Genomic DNA, 24,633 nt, shown 5'->3' on the forward strand with positions numbered 1-24,633 from the left:
ATGAGAAATATCCTTCTTGGTACATCCTCTTTCCATAGTCCCATCAAAGAAAAGTTGATACATGGGCCAAAAATATCAGATAATGTAGGATGGTCGGTACGGATCATAGTTAAAATGTGTCATTTTTGTAGCTTACGTAGTTGTGGATGACAAGAGAGACAAGCGGCTGAGAGTAGAGTTTGTTTGGACGCGGATTTCCTGCCAAACGCTTCCGCAGTAACTTCTCGCGCTGGGAAGATAGGTGGGGTCCACCGTGAGGTTTGTGTAAAATCCACCCCGTCAATTCGTTTTGAGAAATCATTTTAGAGCATTTGAAAAAAATTAAAATTTGAGCCGGATCCAAGACTTATGTGGGCCACAGGAGAGGAAACATTGGGGATTGAACGACCACCATTGAAACATACATATGGCCGCAAAAGGTTTTGTATCAGGATAATTTTTTTCGTTTTTTCAGTTCATCACAGTGGGAATTACATTATAAACGGTTTGGATGGCATATAAACTTCAAGGATGAACCCAGAAAAGTTCCAACGGTAGGAATTTCTTCACCCAGTTTTCCCTCTCGTGTGGCCCAGTTGAGAGTTAGATCAATATAATTTTTTAAGTTGCATGATAAAATGATCTCTCAAAACGGATGGATGGGGTGGATTTCTCGAGAACATCACATGGGCCCCACGTAGCTTCCCAACGGCGAAAGGCTTTGGGACGAAATCCGCGTCCAGTTTGTTTTCGGAATGAATGAACCATACATCTCAACGTATGGTAATCGCCGTAGGTTTAGACTAGTGTGGGTCTATCTATGATTTTTCTGTGCAATCTGAACCGTGAATCTAGTGAAGCTCCTCATGTTCACCGTATTTCCCAAGAATGCTCCTAATCCAAGTCTGAGACGAGAAATAATATATACTGTGAGAAATGTACAATCACGCCCAAAAACCCATATACTCACTTGATGTGGCCCCCCTAAGTTTTGGAATGAATTGGGTTTTCTTGTGTCCTTTCGTACTTGTGGGTGGAACTTGATGACCAGGTTGGATGACACATACGTAACATATCAGACCCATATTCTATCTGGAAGTTTCTACGGTTAGGATGGGTCAGATGGCTAAGATCAGATGTGTGATGTTGGGTCATGTTCCCGAAGGATTGGCACGTGCAACACGTAGGAGAAGAGTGTGCAGCTACCCGCGCGCATAGGCAAATAAACAAAAAAGAGTGTAGAACTGTAGAGAGAGCAGAGAGATTGTTAGGCTACACGCGTAGAATGGTACTTACGAGCTACGTACAGGCAATGGGCCGGGTTTGGGCCTTACTACTACCCGACATTTCGGTTCCAAGGCAAAACAAGGATGAAACTCAAATAAGCCCAACCCCAATCCTAAAAATTGATTGGGACCTAACAAACGAGCAGCCTCGACGAAAAATTGATAAAATCCCTATTTCTCACTTTGAATTTTCCTAATCTACCGGTTGATGAAGAAACCTATACATGCACAATGAAATGGTCATTTTAGAGAATGAAATTAACGGTCTATATTCAAGAAAGCATTGATAATTGTCTTAAATTTGCCTTATTAAGAAAATTCAGAAACATCTCAGTTGCTCATTAGACAGTTTTAGAGATGCTACTCAATGTCATTGACTGGCCTTCGATGGTTATGGATGCCATCGAAGGTTCCACCAACGGAATCCACGGAACTGCATAAGCCCGTGATTTATTTCATATTCCGGCTGTGATGGTATATATATCAAGTGTAATTAGGATTAGGGTATTCCAAACCCAAAAATTGATCGACCATACATGCAAGACCCAAGACCAGACAAAGAGTGGTCGGGCTGGTCCTATTGCAACCCGCGACATGAAGGAGAGAGAGGTTGGGTGCTTCTGGCATAAATGTTAACTGTCAAATATTGTATATTTTTCCTCATTTATATCTTGGTTTTATAAACATAATACTACTTAAAGGTATATTTTGTGCATGTTTATGTTACAAGGTAAATCTAAGAGATTGGATTCAAAAGAATGTTAAAAGCATGGATTTGATGCTCAAGAAACACCAAGGTAAAGAATGGGTCTTTGGAAATTAATATTGAATATTTCAAGACCCCAAGATTCAAGAAAACTAAGTGGAGAATGAAGGAAGTCGGAAGAACAAAGTACTGAAATTCACTTCAATGTCTGTGTCATCGACCACAATTCGATGACATCGAAGTCATTATTCGATGACATCGAACACAGGTCGATGACATTGAATTTTTATATAAAAATGAACTTGGTCGCTGGACAAATTAAAGACATTTTTCGATGACTCGAAGAACTTCTCAATGACTCGAGGATTTGCTCGATGACATCGAATCATGTTCGATGACATTGAATTTATTGAAGAATTCTGAAGCAACTTGCTGGACTGTTTTGGACACTTATTCGAGGACTCGAAGACAATTTAATGACATCGAAGGTCGTTTGATGACATCGAAGGGTTGTTCGATGACATAAAAAGTTACGCTGTGGGAAAGAAGTTACGTAGTGCGTAAAGGCGCAACGTCAGGAATTTAACTTACGGTCGATGACATCAAAGGTTGTTCGATGTCATCGAACGCATTACGCAGAGTTACGCGGACGGCGTAAATTGAGGCGGTTTTGTAAAATCAACCAGATAAGGCTATAAATATAGGTTTCCTAAATACTTTTTGGGATATCTAGGGTTTTAAAGAGCAGAGCAAATAGATGGAGCCGTTATCTAAGAGTTTCTTCTTCCTTTCTTCATAGTTTTTAATGCTTTCTTTGAGGATTATAGATCCAATCATGTCTATGGTTGCTTAAATCTCTTAGCTGGGGCTAAGAGGTGAAGCTTATAGTATGTTGGGATGTTTTTCTTGTTTTGATTCTTGTTCTTGTTGAACTTCTTTAATTCTAATTTGATTCTTAAGGAATACTTTTACTTTTTAATGGTTTGTTGTGACTCAAATTACAAAAGATCTGCAATAACTTTGACTATCTTCTTTTCTTCTTTGAGATTGTAGGATTAGTAAATCCTGTTGTTCACCATCATCCCCTGGGCATAATTGGGTGATGGAATCCCTTCCAACCTCTATAATTCTCCTTAATTGAGAATTAGGTTAATGAAAGTTCAGATTTGATCTTATTGATATATATTTTAATTTGATAGGATATATAAGACTCCAACTTTAATTGTGTTCTTTGAATCAAATAAGGAAACATCTTGATAATTGCAAGTGGAACCTTGGCACCCTGGTTCCCACCTTTGAATTCACAAGTTTTAATTAAACAATTCACAATTACTTTCTTATATTTCAAATTTAGATTTAGATCTTTTTCTAGTTCTGATTATAGTTACTTTCAGAATACGCACAAAATTAGTCCCTATGGATTTGACTTCAATCTCACCGAAATTATTACTACATCGCGACCCTACACTTAGGATTGTGAACAGTAAAAAATAATAATAATAATTAAAATGCAGACAAAATAAAATGCACATTATGGGCCTCATCTCCACATTAGAGGAGACACTTGCTCTAAATTCTTACGTATGTATATTCTACCCCAGTTATCGACAAGTATGACTTGGGTGCAACTCCCACAAGAAGGCTCATGATTTCAAAATTCCCTAAATAATCCGTAGCCTATGTTGAAAAATCCTTCTAGTGTTGTGTTAAATCTCAAAGCTCATGACTCTTTTGAAGACTTAATATGCAAATTTGTTAATTAACTATACCGTTATATGTAGTAGAGATCGAAAGTGGCCATGGAACTTGAATGGTCTGGATTGATGTGATTTAGGCTTGTTAAATGATGAATGAGATGCCACCTAACTGAGTTGCCTATGTGAACCCTAATCTAAACAATCGGCAGGTGATGGGTTTGCATACATGGGTGCAGTTCTCAAGCAGAAAGTGGGTGGGCCCACCTTGAAAATCATTGTAAATATATTTTAAAAAATACCTATAATTAGTCGACTATGTCATCCACAAATTAAGAAAGCGGATTAGTTAGTCCTTATTTATTTATTTATATTGATATCTTAATTAAGAGTCACGAATCTCGATGGTGGCAACCGGCCATGCGGCCCACCTAGAGAGCCTGACTTGGTTTTGTACAGGCTGGTATGGGCTGGCATCTACAGCTGGGCACTGGACGACTCGACTAACTCGACTTGTCCGACCCGAGTCTGTCCAAACCAAATGGGTGAGTTGGTTCGAAGTGAGTAGGCTTTGCACAATCTAAACTCAAACCAAATCAAGTTTGAGTTGCCCAATAACTCAACTTGAAACTCAATCCGGTTAAACTCGACTTGGATTCGGGTGTGTATATATATATATATATATATATCATAAATTTTAAGTATCTCTAACCTTGTACGCCACATTTAATCTGATCCCAAAGTCCCTCTTCCTCCCTCATCCTCCTCTTCCAAGCTCGGCAACCACCCACCACTATCACCACCCTCCCCTCTCTCTCTCCTCTCTACTCTCTCCCACCCTCTTCTTCCAAGTCCGGCAGCCACCCATCACCACCCCCCTCTCTCTCTCCTCTCCACTCCCTCCCTCATCTCTTGATCCACCCTATTCTTCCAAGTCCGGCAGCCACCCATCACCACCCTCCTCTCTCTCCTCTCCACTCCCTCCCTCCCTCATCTCTTGATCCACCGTCTTCTTCCAAGTCCGGCAGCCACCCATCACCACCCTCCTCTCTCTCTCCTCTCCACTCCCTCCCTCATCTCTTGATCCACCCTATTCTTCCAAGTCCGGCAGCCACCCATCACCACCCTCCTCTCTCTCTCCTCTCCACTCCCTCCCTCCCTCATCTCTTGATCCACCCTCTTCTTCCAAGTCCGGCAGCCACCCATCACCACCCTCCTCTCTCTCCTCCACTCCCTCCCTCCCTCATCTCTTGATCCAATGTCCACTCAAACCGACTCGGTATTTTTTACGGGTCGGACTCGGTCTTGATTAGTCCAAGCCAATCCAGATTCGGATCAGTTTAGGCATGCTGGACTTGGTACTGAGTCGAGTCAAGTTTGGGTTATGTCTATTTCAAAACCGGATCGAGTTGGGTATGATATTTGGTGATATACGACGGTCCTAACCTATCGTAGGACCGTCGAATAAAAAACCATGTGGTTGGGCTCATCTTTGGCAATTGTCGAGGCCCATCCAAGCCCATTAAGGGCCAGCCATAAGTAGGTCTGTTAGGAGGCCCAGCTCTGTCCGACTTGACTTGATGCCCAGCTCTATTGGCATCTATGGCTTGGTCAACGTTCGGGACAGACTTGGCATGATATTTGGTGATATATGACGGTCCTAACCTATCGTAGGACCGTCGAATAAAAAACCATGTGGTTGGGCTCATCTTTGGCAATTGTCGAGGGCCATCCGAGCCCATTTAAGGGCCAGCCATAAGTAGGTCTGTCAGGAGGCTCTGAGGTCTGTACAAACCCGGCCTGAGCCCAGCCACCCAATTTCACTCCTATGATAGTTTACCAAACGTACACATGGCATGGTTGTATGGCAATACAGATTGTCGAAATCACTGATGAGCTCAACCCAAAAGTTACACTGAGAAAATGATACTAACCATCTGATCTTCCCTTGAAATTTCGGCCCACTCAATTTTTTGTTTTTAACCATCCATTTGATAGCTATCATGAATGGTTAGGATTGTTCCATTGGTGACATTATAGCAATGCTACATCTACAATGTGACCCACAATTTGGATGGTCTGGATAGCAGTACATGAATGCTATTTGACCTGAGGATGAGTCACCACCATTTTTAGAATGGTTACAATGATGATTTGCGGCCTGAAACGGTGAAGATGGTATATGTTAGATTGTGGCCATATTAAAAGACCATTGATTAAACGGTTCATATTTGCAGGGTAGCCTATGAAATGTGCTCCAAACCTAATGAACGGAGTAGATCAATGGATTGGACTGTCTAACTGTCCCAATGCAACTAGGAACACTGTAACTTAGAGTGCTACGGGAGCAGGGAAACATCTCTTTTAGAAGCATATATGAATATATCTTATATAATAAAAATTTATTTTTAAAATATATTAAAAATAAATAAATAAATAAATAAAAACTATATTTCTACAATACATTTTAAAAACATATTTCTACAATAATTTTGCTAAAGCGTTCACGTCCACTTACGCATGCTTAGCTCACTGGTAAAAATAAAATATAAAATATAGTCAGGAAAATAATATTTAGAGACATTGTTTTTAAAGGGATGATCCCATTTCTTCCAAACTTGAACTGTGTGGGTCCACCCGTGTATGTGTATGTGGAATCCAAATCGTTCATCTCGTACTCCTTTTCATTGAAATCGTAGAACCTAAGATTCATCCTCATCAAACGATCAGAAGGGACACACCACAGGGAGATGTATATTTACGCCTAAAACCTATATGTTCACTCGTGATCTAGTTAAATATTGGACTGGCTTGATTTTTTGTATGTTACTTAATCCTAGTGGGGTATATGAGATGAATGGATTGGATGATATTTACACAACAAGGTGCACCCCATATTCCGTCTGGAAGATTCTTTGGTAGGTGTTCCCCTTCCCAATGCTCCATTATTCTCTTTGGTGTGGATCACCTGAGTTATGAATCACTCTTGATTTTGGGCTGTAGGTCTAACATCAGGGGTCACATCTAATAGACGGGTTGGATGGCACTCTCATATCATGGTGTGGATCATCTGAGTTATTTTTAATGCATACACCAATTCTCATATTTTTGGTATCCTAAAAAAGGCTGTGGATGTCACATTCATACTACCCATGTAACCTTGAAAGGAACTTTTCAACCTCCATTTCGTTTTTATATCATCATGTGATGTCATGGACAATGACCTCTTCTCATCATCTCATCTAACGGTCAACCAACATTTCCTTTCACTCCTTGGGCCCTCCAATGTATATGGCCCATCTTCATTATAGACAGGAAATCATGCCAATTTCGATTATCTAATGGGTCACACTAATTATTTATTTATTTATTATTTTTTAACACACACACCCACACCACATGCGCACTCGATCCTGAGACAGTCTCAGTGTTAAAACAGAGTCTGTCTACCATTGAGCTTAGGAGCCGGACCCTAATAACCCTCCAATGTATGACCTAAGCTTTACTATCCAAAGGAAATCATGTTGATTTCAATGATCTAATGGGTCACATGGTGGCCCATAGATGAACGGTTAAAGATAAAAGGCCAAAAATTCACACTCTACATGTCAAACCACTATATATGACGACCTGTAGGCCATCCGCAATGGAGATCACTGGATGAGCGGTTCTGATCACCTGGGATTGGCCCAACACAGGTTGTGGTCGCAAGAGTATAGTTTTTGGGTGGTCCCGCAAACTACTAGATTTTATCCTCTTTTTATAAACCATGCCTAGGAATTCTTTAATCATAGAGAAAGTGACTAATTCCTATTAAGAAAATCTGTACATTCATCACATTCTTTGATTTAATCAATGGGATTCAACCCTTATATCCCAAAATTCACACCAATCATATCGTAGATGAGAAATCTGGTTAGCCCTCGTTGGGCTCGCGAACTTGCACAAAGAACAGACAAGAAAGGCCTTAGCTCGTACCGGGGACCCTCCAATGCCTAAGGAATCTGGGTTTAGTTTGAGTGTGTGAGGGTTTATGGCTAAATGTTGTGCGTACCTCTCACCATTAGGAGTATCTCTATTTATAGTTTAGGAGAGGCGGTGGTGTAGAGACGATTTACCTATTTAGTAGGTGCATATTATACTAAACTATTGATGCACAGTGCAATTCCATCCAAACTTTAAAAGACTTCAGGTGCTCGGATGGGTCGGTAGTTTCGGAGTACGTGGCGATCTGAGGCATACGGAACATCGGTGGGAGTTGTGCATGAATGATGTCGGCAGTGAACGAAAGCTCAATTTCTTCTAGTATTACCTCCACCGAGGTTGACTTCCCAGGTGTCGAGACGTTCGATCGGTAAGCCTATTGTATGTCGCCAATCTGCCCTCGCAGGTCTTTGAGCTCTACTTCCCGAGGGTCACCGCTTTCAACTATAACTTCAACCGTGACTTCAAGTACCTTGTCACGCTTTTCCCTATCCAGTTCGTGACGTAAGTCGGAAGCAGCTAGCACTGCGATTTTGGAAACATGGGAAGGTGTTAGTTTTGACGTTCCAAGTTACCGGCTCCTATGGAAGACGGCGGGTACGTTGGACGGCTCAGGGAGGTCTTGAACTGTTGGTCTTACCCCTAGCCCATTCTTTTGTGCAGGGCGAGACTGTAGCTGTTCCAACAACTGTTTCATGGAACTCATGTTATTGTTTAACAATTCAACTTGTTGCTCGAGGGAGACAAGTCATCCTCCTCGACTGCGAGATCGATGCATCGACCTCGTAGGCGTGGAATCGGCCTGGGAAGAAGAATCCCGATTGTTGGCGGACCATTCCGACAGTGTAAGGTGGGGCGCAACAGACTAGGCCAGAGCTTTCTTCTTTCCTTTCACCATTGTTGAAACTATGGTAAGATGAGAACGACTTTCAATGTCGTTCCCACAGACGGCGTCAAACTGTTGATGCAGAAATCTGGTTAGCCCTCCTTGGGCTGACGAACTTGCACAAAGAACAGACAAGAAAGACTCTGTCTCATGTCGGGGGGCCCTCCGATGCCTAAGTCAAGAATTTAGGTTTAGTTTGAGTGTTGAGAGTTTAGGGTTAGAGGTTGTGCATACCTCTTACCATTAAGAATACCACTATTTATAGTTTAGGAGAGGAGGTGGTGTAGATACGATCTACCTATTTAGTAGGTGCATATTGTAGAGGGATTCAAATCCCGAGCTTGTAGGAGAATGTTCCAAGATCCTAGGCGAGGATTTCGGGATTTCAAGCATGTCGCAAATATCCTCCGAGATCTATGGGGAAGACCTCGAGCGGATCTCCCTTGGATGAGGATTGAATCCTCGGAACCATCGAATCATTGGAGATGTGTAGTGAGAGGTTGGGGTGGTCTTGGCTAATCTGGGCATACTAACCTGGGCATGCCAATTAGGGCGTATCGATCCGGGCATGTCGACCAAGGCATGTTGACCCGGGCATGTCGACCCAAGCATGCCGATCTAGGTATGCCGACCTAGGCATGCTGACCTACCTTCCTGATCAAGTAGGACAACAAAGGATCCTAACGAATTCTGGAGATCTTAGAGTCGACAAAGGTGATTCTCTTGCAAACATGTCGCTTTGTCACAGTCTAGGAGTAGGGAGCGAGCCCTCGTGGGGATCCGAGCTTCATGTTGGTCTTTCGTGAAGCTGAGTTCACAAGGTTCCAACTTGACCTTTCATTATAAGTTGGTCCGTTTTTCCCCATAACACAAACAATCCTAACCCTTGGAATGGAATTTTTTTTTAATGCGGAAAAAGTGGGTGGGTGAAGGAAGTTGGTCCACTTTTAATTTTCTTTTTTAGTCATTCATTTTCTTTCTCAATAGTTATCTAAAATAATCTTTTGAATTGCCTAGTAATATGATTCATGGGAATTGAATCCACATATTTATGCTCTTCCAAGAAGTTGAGTTCTTAAATGAAGAATTTCATAGAAATCTCAAATTCCATGGAACTTCCAGTTAGCTTGTCTGTAATGTGGGATTATGTAGGATTAGGTGGTATGGAATTGCATTTAATTAGGGCAATGTAAATTTCATCCTGCCTTTGGAATGGATGGTAATGATTGGATTAATCTACGCATCATGGGATTTATGATGAAATTCAAAATTCACTGCATCATGGGATTTTTGATGAAATTCAAAATTCACTACATATGTGGGCCCCGCATGTGCTTCATCCATGCCATCCATCCATATACACCATTTCTCCTTTAAAGAAGAATTTGATCCCAAATGTAGGATTGGACTGTCAAAACTCCATGGTATTTCTAGACATGTAATCATTTTGTAATGGCATTAATTCCACCTAATGCAATTCAATACAATCAGATCCTTCCAGACACGTCTAAGTGAAGAGCATGCATAGAATCCTTCATTTAACTTTCTTGAAATCAATGTTTTTTTCTAAAAGGAAATAAACACCAAAATCCTCTAATTTTTAAGTGGGGAGTTCCATGCATCCAAATAACCTTTTTATTTTTCCTATCAAATTTTCATATACTTAAGAAGCCATGGGGATTTATAAAATATAAAACGTACCTCAAGCTGTTGGCAGAAGTAAATGTATACGCAATCCCAGTTCCATATAAGCCTAAATGTTGAAAGAACCCAGTCACCCATACGCTCCTTTCACCTGTATGTCATCCAAATTCGAAGGATTGGAATGCATTGTAACACATGCAATAAGCAACGGTTCAGATTCAACGTACATGTGTGGCTAATTAGATGAGTGGAGTGACCTGATTTTCGGTTCAGATCCCATCTGAGCTTCCACACGTGTGTCCCACTGGGACAGACATATTGGGTTTGCAGATGGACTCACCCGAGTAGCATTCATGGCAGAGTAATTAATTCTGACAGATCACTTAATTGGTACATCCAAGCGGTGAAAAAAGTGGGCCGCATCATGAAGATCACCTGGAAAAAAAAAATGAAGAATCCACTCATCAGGTGAACGGCTACATAGATTGAATCAGATCAACGGTTGTCCATTGATTTCAACAGCGTGGAGTGCCTGGTGAATGGATCATTATAATTTTCGCTACAGGTGATCTCTATGACATGGCCCACCTTCTGTGTGGTTCGGATGTTATACTAAAGTGAGGTGTCGGTGGGGAAATAAAACTTTTTATGTGGAAGTGCACCTACAATATGAAAATAGTGGACTCTTCAACTGTACGCATGATACGGTTTTAGGTCAATCCAGACCGTCCAAATCGGTGGACAAACCGTAAACTAAAGCTTTAACTAATAAGAAAATATTAACAATCTGATTTTTTTTTCCCCTTCGATTTTGAACCACTCACTGTTTTACTTATAACCATCCATTTGATATCAATTGGATGGTTAGGATTGATTGATTAGTATGATTTTAGAGATATGCTACATCCAACATGGACCCACAGTCCGTATGGCCTTGATAGCGCCACATCAGTGGCAAATCTATTTACAGGGTCATATGTACAAAACGCATTCGCCACGTGTCCCTACAAGCACACAAGTGCAAGATCCATACGTCCAGCTCATCGGGTGATCCTCACCGTTAAAAAGATGGTATTGTCAAAATTTCATAATCTGTGGCCCACCTGATGTCTAGACGGCTTGATTTCTTAGGCCTGAAAAGAATCGCCATGGGCCGACATGATGTCCCCGGATCCCCCCACACGTGAGCCAAGTCAATCCGTGCGGGGCTATGTGATAGCGTGCGTCGAGGGGCGCTGAAGGAAACCGCGTACTCAGACCCACACGCGTGGAAACGAGGAATACGTGAGCAAGATCAGAACCGTTCATCAGGCGATTTCCCAAAAGGAAAACCCAGAACGATCATCATGCTGAGCACACATATAACCATTGCCCAAGTCATCTGAACCATTCATTCTTCGTAATACTGTAGCTCACCTGATGATCACATCGTCCTGATTTTGACACGTGTCTTCTACACATAGCGGATCTCCTAATGAGCGGCTCGGATTCAGTACACGTATTCTTCTTCTTCGCATGCATGTGAAGGGAGTGCAACTAGCAATCCCTTCTGGGAGCATCCTGACCGTTCCTTTTCTGATCCCCAAAGATCGGGATTTTGACAGCCCTCAATCATTTTATAGTAAAAAGCCTCGCTATCATTGGGCATCGTACAGTGGGGCCCACTCCACCGAATATAATAATTGTTTTTGTTTTTTCTTTTTTCATCTGATGATGACACATCATTATTGAAGGCATTATATGAAAAGGAGAGCGGATGGACGTTGATTCGGTGGATCCGTGACAGTGGGGCCCACCCACCCTGATGTATGTACTTCAAATCCGGAAACGGATTGCGTACTGAGTAAACTCTGTGGGGCCCACCGTGATTTATATATTCCATCCACTCCTTACATCCATTTTGACAGATAATTTTAAGGCTTAAGCCCAAAAATGAAGTATACCCAAAGCTCAAGCGGGCCACACCAAAGGAAACAGTGTGAATTGAATGTCAACCGTTGAAAATTTCTTGGGGTCCACAGAAGTTTTGGATCAATCTTATATTTGTGTTTTCCCTTCATCCATCTGTGTGTGATCTTATGAACAGTTTGGATGACAAATAAACATCAATGTGGAATTTATTATTCCCAATGTTTCCATAGCTATGGTCGACTTGAGCATTGGAAATGATTCAAGTTTGATCTCAACCGTTAAAATGAGCTTGAAAAACGGATGGACGGCGTGGATAGACCACATCAATTCACAGTGGGACCAAATGTAGTGAATGAGCCAAAAAATGAAGTAGATTCAAATCTCAGGTGGACCACACCACAGGAAACAGTTGTGATTGAACGCTCCATTAAAAGCTTACCATGTGGGGCCAGCATGATGTATGCGAGAAATCCACCTGTCCATCCATTTTGCCAGCTCATGTTAAAGCACAAGGCTAAAAAAAGGCATATCCAAAACTCAAGTGGGCCACACCTTAGGAAACAGTGAGGATTGAACGATCACCGTTGAAACATTTGTGACGCCACGCAAGTTTTGGATTGCGCTAACATTTTTGTGTTTTCACTTCATCCCAGTGGTGATGACCTCATGAATGGTTTGGATCTGCCTTCATTTTCAGTGTCATGTCCTAACATCAGCCGGCAAAATGGATGGGCAGGATGAATTTCTCGCAGACATCATGGTGGACCCCACCTAGGTCCAATTTCTCGCAGGACTGTGGGGCCCACCGTTATGTATTTGATTTATCCGCACCATCTATCCATTTTGCCAGCTCATTGTCGAGCAAGATCCCAAAAATGAAGCAGATGCAAAGCTCAAGTGCACCACATCGGTCCACGTGAGACCGTGGTGATTGAACGGCTACCATTAAAAATTTTCCTGAGGCCACATGAGTTTTGGATGAAGCTGATATTTGTATTTTCCTTTCATCACAGACCTTGTTTGTGGGCCCTGCGAAGGTTTCAACGGTGGGTGTCATTATCCACTCTCTCGTCCCTACCATTCCACGTCCCCAACAGGATATCCCTGGTAGGGAGCGGATTAGGTGTTACCGTGGGTGTTACCCTTACCGTAGGGCCATATTGATATTTTTTTTCTATATCCACACCGTCCATACGTTTCTACACCCTATTTTTAGATGTGGTTCCAAAAATTAATCATATCCAAATCTCAGGTGAACCACACCACATGAAACAATGGTGATTGAGTGATTCACCATTAAAATTTCCAAAGGGCCATAGCAAGGTTTTCGTAATATTTATTTGCCATCCAACCTGTTGACCTGGATGAAGAGAATATAAAATTATTAGGTTGAATCAAAACTTTTGTGGCCCATAAAAAGCTTTTAATGATCATTTATCACTGTTTTTTAGTGGTATAGTCTACCATAAGTTTTTGGATCATAATATAAACTGAGATGGAAAAGCAGACGGTCCAACAACAGTAAAAACGCACCATGTGCACATGTAAACTTACGTACCGACACCTGAAAAGTAATTCTTTTCTCACATGAAATGGCTATTTTACCCTTTTCATTGTGGTCCCAAAATGCACATGCAATGATTTTTAATTACATGCCAATTGCCGAGTGAAGGCAACCTTGACCTTCAGGCCTACCTTGATGTATGCATTGTACATCCGCAACATCCATCAATTTTGCTAGCTTATCTTAGGACATGGTACAAAAAATTAAAAAAATGCAAATCTTATGTGGACCACACAATAGGGATTGAATTTCCACCATTAAAAGCTTCTTAGGTGCCATAGAAGTTTTAGATCAAGCTGTTATTTGTGTTTCTGCTATGTGTGTTTTTCCTTCATCTTGTCACTTTATCAATAGGTTGGATGTCAAATAAACATACAATGGATCAATGTTTTTAATAGTGGGCAATCAATTAACCATAGTTATTTGTGATGTGCTCCACCTGAGATTTGTACCCACTCCATTTATGAGACCATGCCTCAAGATAAGTTGAAAAAAATATATGAATGGCATGGATATATAATGCATACGTCAAGGTGTGCTCCAATAGACTCAGTTGAGTACCGCTCTACCTAACAACTTTCAAACATACTTAGTTGCACCATTCGATTAGTCAAAATAAGTGGAGTTTCCTACGGGTCATCTGGCACCATGGATTTGGGGGATATGTTTGGCATCATTAAGTAACTAGGGATTTCAAATCTAAGTAATGTCAAATTAGTCAAAATACATGGAGTTTCCTAGGGGTCATTTGGCACCATAGATTTGGAGGATATGTTTGGCATCATTAACTGGGGATTTCAAATCCAAGTAATGTCAAATTCCCTCTAAGAGGGGGTTTCAAATCCAACGTAGAAGCTTGAATTACATGTAGAATCCTCCAAGAGTTGCATGTATAAATGTGTGTCACTTGGCTATTAATGTATTGTGCATATGACTTACTAATGATATACCAAAACAATTAAATTATCAATAGTATCACTACTATAAATACTTTAATAGGATAATATGTGTTATCCAAATGTTGTTCATATAAATTAATGGTTAAAAATCATTGGTTAGTCACTCAAATGTGATATTGTGCTTGTAGCTCATTTGAGACTTAGAATTTCATCATTTTTAGGTAAAGTATTTATTTCAATAGGCTTATCACAACTATTGTATCAGACATTACATACATACACTAATTAAAAATATTAAAATAGATTTAGTAATTATATTCAAACCCCTGTAAATATAATACGCATAGCTAATTTTAAATTACAGGAGTTTCTAAAATCAGGGTGCCAAATAAAACGGGATTATTCCAAACCCACGCTCCCGAATACACCCTTAATTTCCACCTATAGTTACATTCAGCAACAGGGCTCCATAGCTGACCTCACCATCATTTAACCATTGCAATTATTTTGCCATCTTTAATGGGAGCAGTGGCACAATAAAATCCTATCATGCTAGGTCACCGTGGTAGGTCCACATGTCTTCATGTCACGCGTACGGTTTTAAATGTCGTTAACCCAGGATGAAAGGGAAATCGGATCGTTTGCTCCCCACAAGCAAAAAATCATGCTTTCCTGCATTATAATTGGTCGTTAGATACTGTTTTCTGTATCATGAGTGGTCATGGAAATAACTGACAGTGTTACTACTGCTGCATTAAATGCATTTGATGTAGCCCAATTAGATTGCAAGAAGCATTATTTTTCACGTGACATGCATAGGATCCGGATTCAATAAAAGTAAAGATTTTCCGTATAAAATGATATTTTATGATTTTATGTTAAGTACATGCACACGCAGCCCTTTTAGGGCAGAAGTTCCTGTTATTAGAGGCTGAGTGGGATCAATGGACGGATATGTATATATAACAAATTTGAGTCACACGTAGGGGTGTACATCCAGTCCAACCGAGTCGAGCTGGCCTCAACTTGACTTGGCTTGAACACTTGAACTCGGCTCAGCTCAGTCCTTGAGCCTGACTGACCAGCTCGGCTCAGTTCGGTCAGCAGCTCAGGCCAGCTTGGGCTGAGTTTGAGCCAAGATCGAGCCGAGTTTGCTATCGAGGCATTTTCACAAATACATGAGCTACAACTTCATAAACCCACTGTGCGTAAAACAGAGGAAATGGTTTTACAATAACATAAAAACCAAAAAGAATATATATATGTGTGTGTGTGTGTGTGTGTGTGTGTTTAATGTACAAACCTTCCTTACCACCCACCACATTTCGTCGAGTCATTTTATCAAACTGTTGGTGAGCAACATCAATGGCAAAGTAACCGAGTCACCAAACTGGTTCGATCCGAGTCGAGTCAAGCCAGGGCTTACTCGAACTCAGTTCGAACTCATTTTCAAGCTCAAACAATCAGCTCGACTTGGCTGGAACTCAGCTTTGAACTGAGTCAAATCGAGCTTTTTCGAATCCTGTCGAGCGAGCTAACCGAGCTAGCTCGGTTCGTGTACACCCCTAGAACTCACACCCTATCAAAACATGAAAACATCGGCCGTTGAAACCTCCTTAGAGCTTACCATGATTTTTATACGATATCCAAACCGTTTGTAGGGCTGTTACCACTCAGATAACCGTTAGGCACAACGATCATCCTATACAAAAATTCTGTAAGCCCACTAAGTTTCCCATTATGGTTGTTCAATCTCCACTGTATCATGTTGTGTGGCCCACCTGAGTTTTGGATCCGTCTGATTTTTAAATTCCTGTCCTATTGTGGTCTTGTGAAGTTGATGGACGGTGGATTTGTCGTGAAAATCTCTGTGGCCCCCACAGAGCTTGTAATGCAGGAACTTCATGTGCCCCAGCAGCCCCTTTTCATTGGCGCTGGACGTATCTGGTCCAACGCCCTCCTGTACGATGCCTAGTTCCCACGTGAAATGGCAAACGTGTAAGAGATCTGGGCGATTCGTTAGGTAGTGGGCACTGTGAACATGCCACCTACCAAAATCAAGGCAGTACATTCATCAAGTAGGCCTCACATGTAACTTGGATTTGGACGGTTGGACTTTCTTTCCTAACCATCCATTTTTGTCAAACGAGTTTCATCCGCTGATCAGCGAACCAGCGTTTTAGCTTTTTTAGAGTTTACTTACCTGATGAATGGTCAAGATCAGCAACGTGAGGGTTGATCCAACGGTAATTTACATCACATGATGACCCCTCAGTGAATCACGACCGTTGCAAAATCACTAGACTTCTAACTTACGGTTTCAACGGTGGCAAAGGTTGAAGAAATCAAGGCCAGTCGTTTTGGAGTGTCTGTTGACACTTTCTGCTAAATTGTGGTAATAACATGTTTGGCACACATGGTAGACATGAACTCCAACCTAGACTGTCCAAATCATGGGAAAAGTTGTGTATGGATTACCGGCCCAAAATCAAACTCACACTAAGATCCTAACCATCCAAATAGTAGCACAATCAAATGGACGGTTGAAAAGAAATGGTCAGCAATCAAGATCCAACCGGTGAAATTGAATAATCAAGATCGTCAACTCAGTGGATGTTGAGGCCAAACTACATAAGAAATAGGGCCTTTGATTTGGATGCTACTGATTAGGGTGCATTTCATTCCACTCATACATGGATGAGTAGAGGTAGGCATCTGAGTTGAGTCGGACCGAGTTACGTCCAACCCAACTCGATCTTGTTTTGAAAAATGCCTCACGCAAACTCGATCCAACTCAGTACTGAGTCCAACATGCCTAACTTGATCCGAGTTCGGGTCTAGGTTGGGCTGATCTGAACCGAGTCCGACCCGGTCAGAAATACTGATTCGAATCGAGTTGGCACCGATTCGGATCGGGTCATCGGGCTAGACGGAGGGGATAAAATACATAAATCATGGCACATCTCATAGAGTTTACTTAGTCCGCAACCCGCTTCCTTCCATCTCCATCCTCTTAACATTAAAAAAAAATAAAAAAAATAAAAAATAATAATAATAATGCACTTGATGGGCCACTGGTTGTCGCCTGCCAAATGAGAGAGGAGGAGGAGGAGAAAGGCCAAAGGGTTGCACCGATGGGTGTTGGATGGAAATGGATTTTGTTTTTTAGATCCGAGCGTGCAGCAGGATAGAATAGAGTGGATTAGTAATTAAGGTTTTATATATTCAGATTGGGTCAATTCTAACGGATTGAGTTTTGGGTTCACACTCGACTCGATTTGAGTTCGAATTGGGTGAAGCCTACTCGGTTCGGACTGACTCACCCATTCAGTTCGGGTCCAGTCGGGTCCAAACGAGTCGGACGAGTCGAGTTAGTGGGATCGAGTCAGTTCATGCCCAGCTCTATGAGTCACCACAATTTAGTAAACTGCAACTAACGCACAATTTAGTCCTATACGAAAGCAACGGAAAAGCGAACAAAAACTTTGATACTCGGTGGACTATGATACGCAGGCACAAATAAATTACTTATAAATTGCATATTCCGCATAAAAATAATTGAAATTAAAATGTCCAAATTATGGGTCCCGGTTAAGATGCATTATGAACCAAAATTTATGCTAATTTGATAATGAAACTATCGGATTAGTTCATGTTTATTGGACGGTTGAAATGAAAATATCAGATTGTCCTACTTCATCAAGCGTCCAGGAATCAGAATAGGTGAGGATTTCTCAACCAATAGGGTTATGGCAATAGAACTCAGCGACAGTGAGTTCCACAATTTATGAGTGCCTGTGTATCAAGTGTCATATGCAGCCGGAGTATCAAATAACGAAACCGTAGACACCCATCCCTTACGTTTGTATGTTGCTGTCTCATCAAAGGTGTGTAAAAAAAAGAAAAGAAAAAGGCGCATCTATCAAAAGGGAGGGTATGGAAGTCTCAAAATCTCTTACCTACGTAAAACCTCACAGCATTCATGTATGTATAATTTCTGACGTGGCCAGTCTCAGGATCAGGGGATCTGTAGCAGTCACATAGCAGATGTGATGAAACTAGCGTGATCCCTGCAAAGGTCACCATAGCTAATGGCCCAGCAATCCAGCCTAGCTGGGCCACGCTCCATGCAAGTGATAGGACACCAGAGCCAATCACAGCCGTTATTATGTGGGCAACAGCAGTCCATAGGGTCCCTTCAAAGACAGGAAATAAAACGGCCCATCAAAGCTCCATATTATTACAAACTTAGAAATTCATATGAATTGAAATACATAGATTTCTGATTTTTAGGCCAGTAAAGATTACACTTGTATTGAAAGTCCGTGCGGAAGAGTGAGCCATCAAGATCTGACGGTCTACATGACATGAGACCTCTACAAAGCCAGGGATGAATGGTCCAGATCTAGCGGTTTGCCTAACTACTACTAGAGCAGATGAATTTAATCACCCTTCTAATTTTATGGTATAGATGGCTTTGGATTATGATATATGGCTTAAATCATTTAAAGTACAATCTAGATGGACAAATATCAATCTCTCAATTTTATTTTTTTACTCTTGTTATTAATTGATGTATTATTCACTAGAGAACATTTTCCCATTTATAGGTAAGGATGAGAAGGTTGGATGAGACTAGAAATTATCCGGTCTTATCCTTATTTCTTCGTGTAAATCTTTGTAAAATTGTAATTCAACTTCAAATAAGAGAGGAAACCTCATAAGACCCACCCACTAGTGATTGGCCACCAGTGGGCCCCACTGGCCTATGTCCATCATGTATTAACTATCGTCTTTTGCTATGTGTAATGTCTTTGAAAATGTAATTACTTCATAGGATTTTTGCTAGAAAAACAAGGAGTGATTATGATGAAGTGTTTGATAATGGATTGGTGATGGGAATCAATTTCCAATCTAAATACCATCTGTAATGTATTTACCTATAAAACTTTTAAAACTTATTGATTTCACAGGCTTGCAAACAAACCCAAAGAAAATAAGAAAATTTGACTATGATGGTGATGTTTACTATAAATTCAAGAAGATATCAGTTGGGTTTTCTTTTCTTTCTATCCTTTTGGTGAAATTGATTCCCATTGCCCATTGCAAATCAGTAATGGATAATGGATTGCTGATGTTGGGTTAGAGGCAACGGGTGGTTGGGGATGATGGTGGTGAGGAGTGCAGGCAGATTAAAGGCTCTGATACCATGTTAAACTAGAGAATTAACATCGTGAAAAGGTAGTATCTTAATCTACCTAATATACTCTAACAAATTGCATGCAGGCATCTCCAATTTTGGAATGAATGAAAACAGAGAATAGGTGGAAAGTACGAAATTTTGATTATGATGGTGATGTTTGCTATAAATTCAAGAATACAAGAGTTAGGTTTTCTTTTTCATTCTATCCTTTTAGGGCCCGTTTGGCCGGTCGGATTGGAAGGGATTGAATGGTATTGGAAGGGATTGGAAGTTAAATCCCAGGGTTAGCCGGGCGTGCCAAACAGAGTTGGTGATCTGATGCCAATCCCATGGGTCTTAAGACAATCCACTGACAAAACCATCATTACCTTTAAATCTCATCCAATCCACCTTAATCCATTCAAATTTGCCTAAGACGTGCTTGGTTCGAGGGATTGGAAGGGATGGGAAGGTTTAATCCCAGGATTGGCCGGGCATGCCAAACAGACTGGATATAGCAATCCCATAGATCTAAAGACAATCCAATGACAACACCATCATTACCTAGAAATCCATGCCATCCACCCTATTACCATTCAATCCCTTTCAATCCACCCGGCCACACGGGCCCTTAGGGTAATTGAATCCCTTCACTTTTGATTTTGGGATGAATGGAAGTAGAGATCAATAGGTGGAAAATAAGAAATTTTGATTATGATGGTGATGTTTACTATAAAATCAAGAAGATATGAGTTGGGTTTCCTTTTTCATTCTATTATTTCAGGGAAATTGAATCCCTTCACTTTTGATTGCATGTACCCATCTACCATTTTGGGATGAATGGAAGTAGAGAATAGGTGGAAAATAAGAAATTTTGATTATGATGGTGATGTTTACTATAAAATCAAGAGATTATGAGTTGGGTTTTCTTTTTCTTTATATCCTTTTGGGGAATTTGATTGCCATCCCTTTTGGATTGCATGCACCCATCTACGATTTTGGGATGAATGGAAGTAGAGAATAGGTGGAAAATAAGAAATTTTGATTATGATAGTGATGTTTATTATAAAATCAAGATGATGTGAATTGGTTTTTTTTTTTCACTTTGGGTAAATTGATTCCCATCCCTTTTGATGGCATGCATCCATCTCCAATTTTGGGATGAATGGAAGCACAGAATAGGACATTTACATCCTGTCTTTATCGGGAGCGGATTTATCTGTGACCCGGGCAGAGAGATTCCTGTGCCCAGGGCTGTGTGGAGCCCACAGAGATGTCCGTGACAAATCCACTCCGTCCATATGTTTTGAAAGATGACAATAGTACAAGATTCTAAAAATCAGGCAGATCCAAAGCTCATGTGGGCTATACCACACAAAATAGCTGGGATTGACCACCTTGGGTGACAGATGTTTTATATCAGGATAATATCTGTTCCTACAGTTTATCTGAGTAGTAATATCCCTATCAACGGTTTGGATGGTATATAAACATCATTGTCAGCTCCAGGAAGGTTTCAACGGTGGACTTTTCTGCTTCCACTGTTTTGTTGGTGTGGCCAACCTGAGTTTTCAATCTGCCTGATTTTTAAAGTCCTACACTATTCTGGTCTTTCAAAACAGAAGGACGGAGTGGATTTATCACAGAAATCTTTGTGGGCCCCACAAAGCCCCGGCCCAGGGTCACAGGCAATCCCCTTCCCTCTTTATCAATAAAATTTTTTCTTACTTTTGGTAATAGAGAAGCACACTTTTGGAGTTATTCCAACACCATAAGTAAGAATAAGGTGTATATATCATTTCTAGATAAAGAAAATCTAATCAAAGATCATGGCCTTGAATCTACGAAGATTCGAATCACAAAATAGATAAAATACAAATTAGGTGAACTGATGATATATACACCCAATTCTTTTGATACATACACCATTTCTACTTGGTATTGAATCACTACTGTATGCTATTGTGATATCCAAAGTAGAAAAAACGGGTTTGTTTCTCAAAATCAGAGGGTGTATATATCAAGTCTATAAACTGAGATAAAAACAAGTTGGGTTTATGGTAATTATGTGGTTAATCAAAGCCCCCAAATTTCCTGCCCACCAAGCTCTAATGATTTAGGGTGCGTTTGGTTGCACCAAATATCATGAAATTTCATTATTAATCAGTCTAATTTTATGCAAATTTTCATGAAATTTGGTGCAACCAAACACACATTCATAGAGCATATAAATCATGAAAAATACTTCTAAGGAGTAACCATTAAATACCCTTCAAAGATTTCTCCTTGAGTCAAAGAAAATTGAAATTCAAAACATACAAAATCAAGAACTATCAACCAGAACACAAACCCAAATACAATAGTGGAAACAGAGAGAGACCCAAAAGCCACTTGATATAGAAAAAACTTGTAATTTCATCTTTGAATTCATGGAGTGATGAAATGATTAGAGAAAAATATATAAATTCAAGAAAACTGATGTGGGTTTTGAACATTTAAACTCACCAAGCATGTGGAATCAAGAAATAATAAAAACAACACACACCCAAAAGCCATCAGATGCAGAAAAGCATGTGATTTCATCAAATTAGAGGGAAACCATATAAAATTCAATAGAACTGATTAACATTTCAACTTGCCAAACAGATAAAATCAATAATTATTAGAAAAAACCACACACCCAAAAATCTATCTAGTCTAGAAAATCATGTAAATGATGAAATGGTGAAATTCAAGAAAAAACTGAAATGGGTATTGGACATGCAACTTACCAGTTCTTTTTCTGTGGCCATCGTAGCCGTTGGATGCTGTTGAAGAGTGGGTGAGAAATGGGGTCTGTTGATCTTCTCTTCCTTCTCCCATTGCTTTTCCAATTCATAGATATCAAACAAGTGCTTCTGTTTTTCCAACGGCTGGCATTTTCCCAGTTATTATAAGACCCGCTGTAGAGCTATTCTCTGCGTTTCTTATGCCTCTTAAATGATGGAGACTCATTATCTACCTTCCTTGTGGAATGCTTGTACGCCAATCTACACCGTACAATCATCGGGAAATTGCATATAAAGCATGTTAAGACATCACATATCTTTTTAGAATTCTATCCGTCCAATTCACAAGTATCCAACGGACAATTGGAAAGGAAACGTTCAGCAGTCAAAATTCAATGCCATCAGGTGGTTAAAAAATGTCCAGTAAAAATTCCTTTTGGAATGTGCTAGATGTACAATGATCCCATCAGTTTAGACGGTCTGGATTGACTGAAACGCATGTTACTTTTATGGTAGATGAGTCACCACCATTTAACAAATGGGGGTTCGAGAGTCCCACCCTCACCTCTTATAAGCCTCTTCTACACGCATGCCTACCTTGCAAGCGTGCGGGACATCCGATCCGTTATCTGGATGGACCGTAATGTAGATAATTTCTATAAATAATTAGAATGCTTAATTATCAGCTCGGTCGCACCTGTGCTGGAAAATGGACGGTCTACAAACTGCAAGTATTTTACGCCGTCCATCTTTTTGGTACATTTGCAGCCAATCTGAGTCTACTTCAGTAGCCTCTCTCTGGGCCAGATCATCTGTACGGAGGTCCCATCAGATAATTGCTTAGATGTTATTCTCACGTGCCAGTTTGGTACGTGTGATTGCGTGGAGCCGTCAATCTCTTTTCTAATCCCCGCCGTCCGTGGGAGCCGATAAGGTGCGGCCCCGGCCTCACTGAACACAGTGCGGTCCACACCGTGGGTCCACCTTGATGTATTTATTCCATATCCACTCCGTCCATCCGTTTTTTCAGGTCATTTTAGGGGTTGATCCCAAAAATGAAGCAGATCCCAATCTCAGGTGGACCATACCATGGAAACAGCTTCGATTGGCCATTAAAAACTTTCTTTGGGCCAAAAATGTTTTGGATCAAGCTGATTTTTTGTTTCCCTTCATCCATGTTTGTGTGCCTTATCAAAAGGTTTTATGGAAGATAAACATTATTAAAACACTAAGGTGAGCCCCAGTAAATTTTTAATGGTAGAACGTTGAGTCATCACTGTTTACCATGGTATGGTCCACCTGAGATTTGGATCTGCTTCATTTTTTGGATCTTACAATAAAATGATCTGGAAAAATGGATGGACGGTGTGGATATAGAATTATACATAAAAAGTGGGCCCCACAGTAAGGGCCGTACCGTCTTGGTATAGGCCGTACCTAATCCGCTCCCGCCATAAAATCAGTTCCATCACACGTTTGTCAGTCGTTGGAGCCATGCGATTGTCAGGTAAGAAAGTTCGTTGCGGTTTGGCAGCTCGGTGCTGTACGGTGGAAGAAAAACTTTAATACTACGGTAGATGGTGAGAGTTCATACGCATGCACTTAGAATTTGTTGAATTTCAATGGATGGGCCTTTCTAAGAAGGGTTATAATAATTTTAAAAAAAATATCAAACTGATTTTATATTTTTCATGGCTGATCAGTGGACAATAAATTAATGGTCAAAATATAAATAGTCAATGGCCCGAATCTAACAAGAAATGCCCGTCAATCCGATATTATTATCAATTAAGGCATTTATATTTTGAGATTATGACCTATGTACAGTGGGTCCATGTTCTGGATAGTTTAGTTTGAATGCATGCGTGTGAACCACCTATCTCCGCCGGAGTATCAAATAACTCTGCTGCTACCGTATCCCACCTCATGTCCTGTATTGTTCTCCGTGCAGCGCAATGTGTGGGGCTCACTTTGATATCTCCATGACATTCAATTCGTACATCACGTGAAGCCTTGACTTTCACTCTAGATCCCGTGGACACCCACCTAAAATGAAAACAATTCACTCTAATGAACGTCGGTTTAACTTTAATAAATTATCATATATTGACTTAGAATTCATTAAAAATT

At 40.6% G+C, this 24,633-nt stretch overlaps 1 protein-coding gene across 1 annotated transcript in view; it reads right to left on the bottom strand.

Moving 5' to 3' along the window:
* The window catches only part of LOC131257785 (probable amino acid permease 7), a 36,358-nt gene extending 13,707 nt beyond the window's left edge, over positions 1-22,651 (bottom strand). The window contains exons 1-3 of the mRNA XM_058258678.1: positions 22,507-22,651; positions 18,513-18,749; positions 10,237-10,330 (exon numbers count right to left, since the gene is read on the bottom strand). Of these exons, the coding sequence (XP_058114661.1) occupies positions 10,237-10,330; positions 18,513-18,749; positions 22,507-22,597 (422 nt within the window). The 5' untranslated portion in view covers positions 22,598-22,651. The remainder of the gene's footprint in view (positions 1-10,236; positions 10,331-18,512; positions 18,750-22,506) is intronic.
* Positions 22,652-24,633: the final 1,982 nt, after the last annotated feature.

Source organism: Magnolia sinica, chromosome 10, assembly GCF_029962835.1.
Source record: "Magnolia sinica isolate HGM2019 chromosome 10, MsV1, whole genome shotgun sequence".
NCBI classification, from domain to species: domain Eukaryota; kingdom Viridiplantae; phylum Streptophyta; class Magnoliopsida; order Magnoliales; family Magnoliaceae; genus Magnolia; species Magnolia sinica.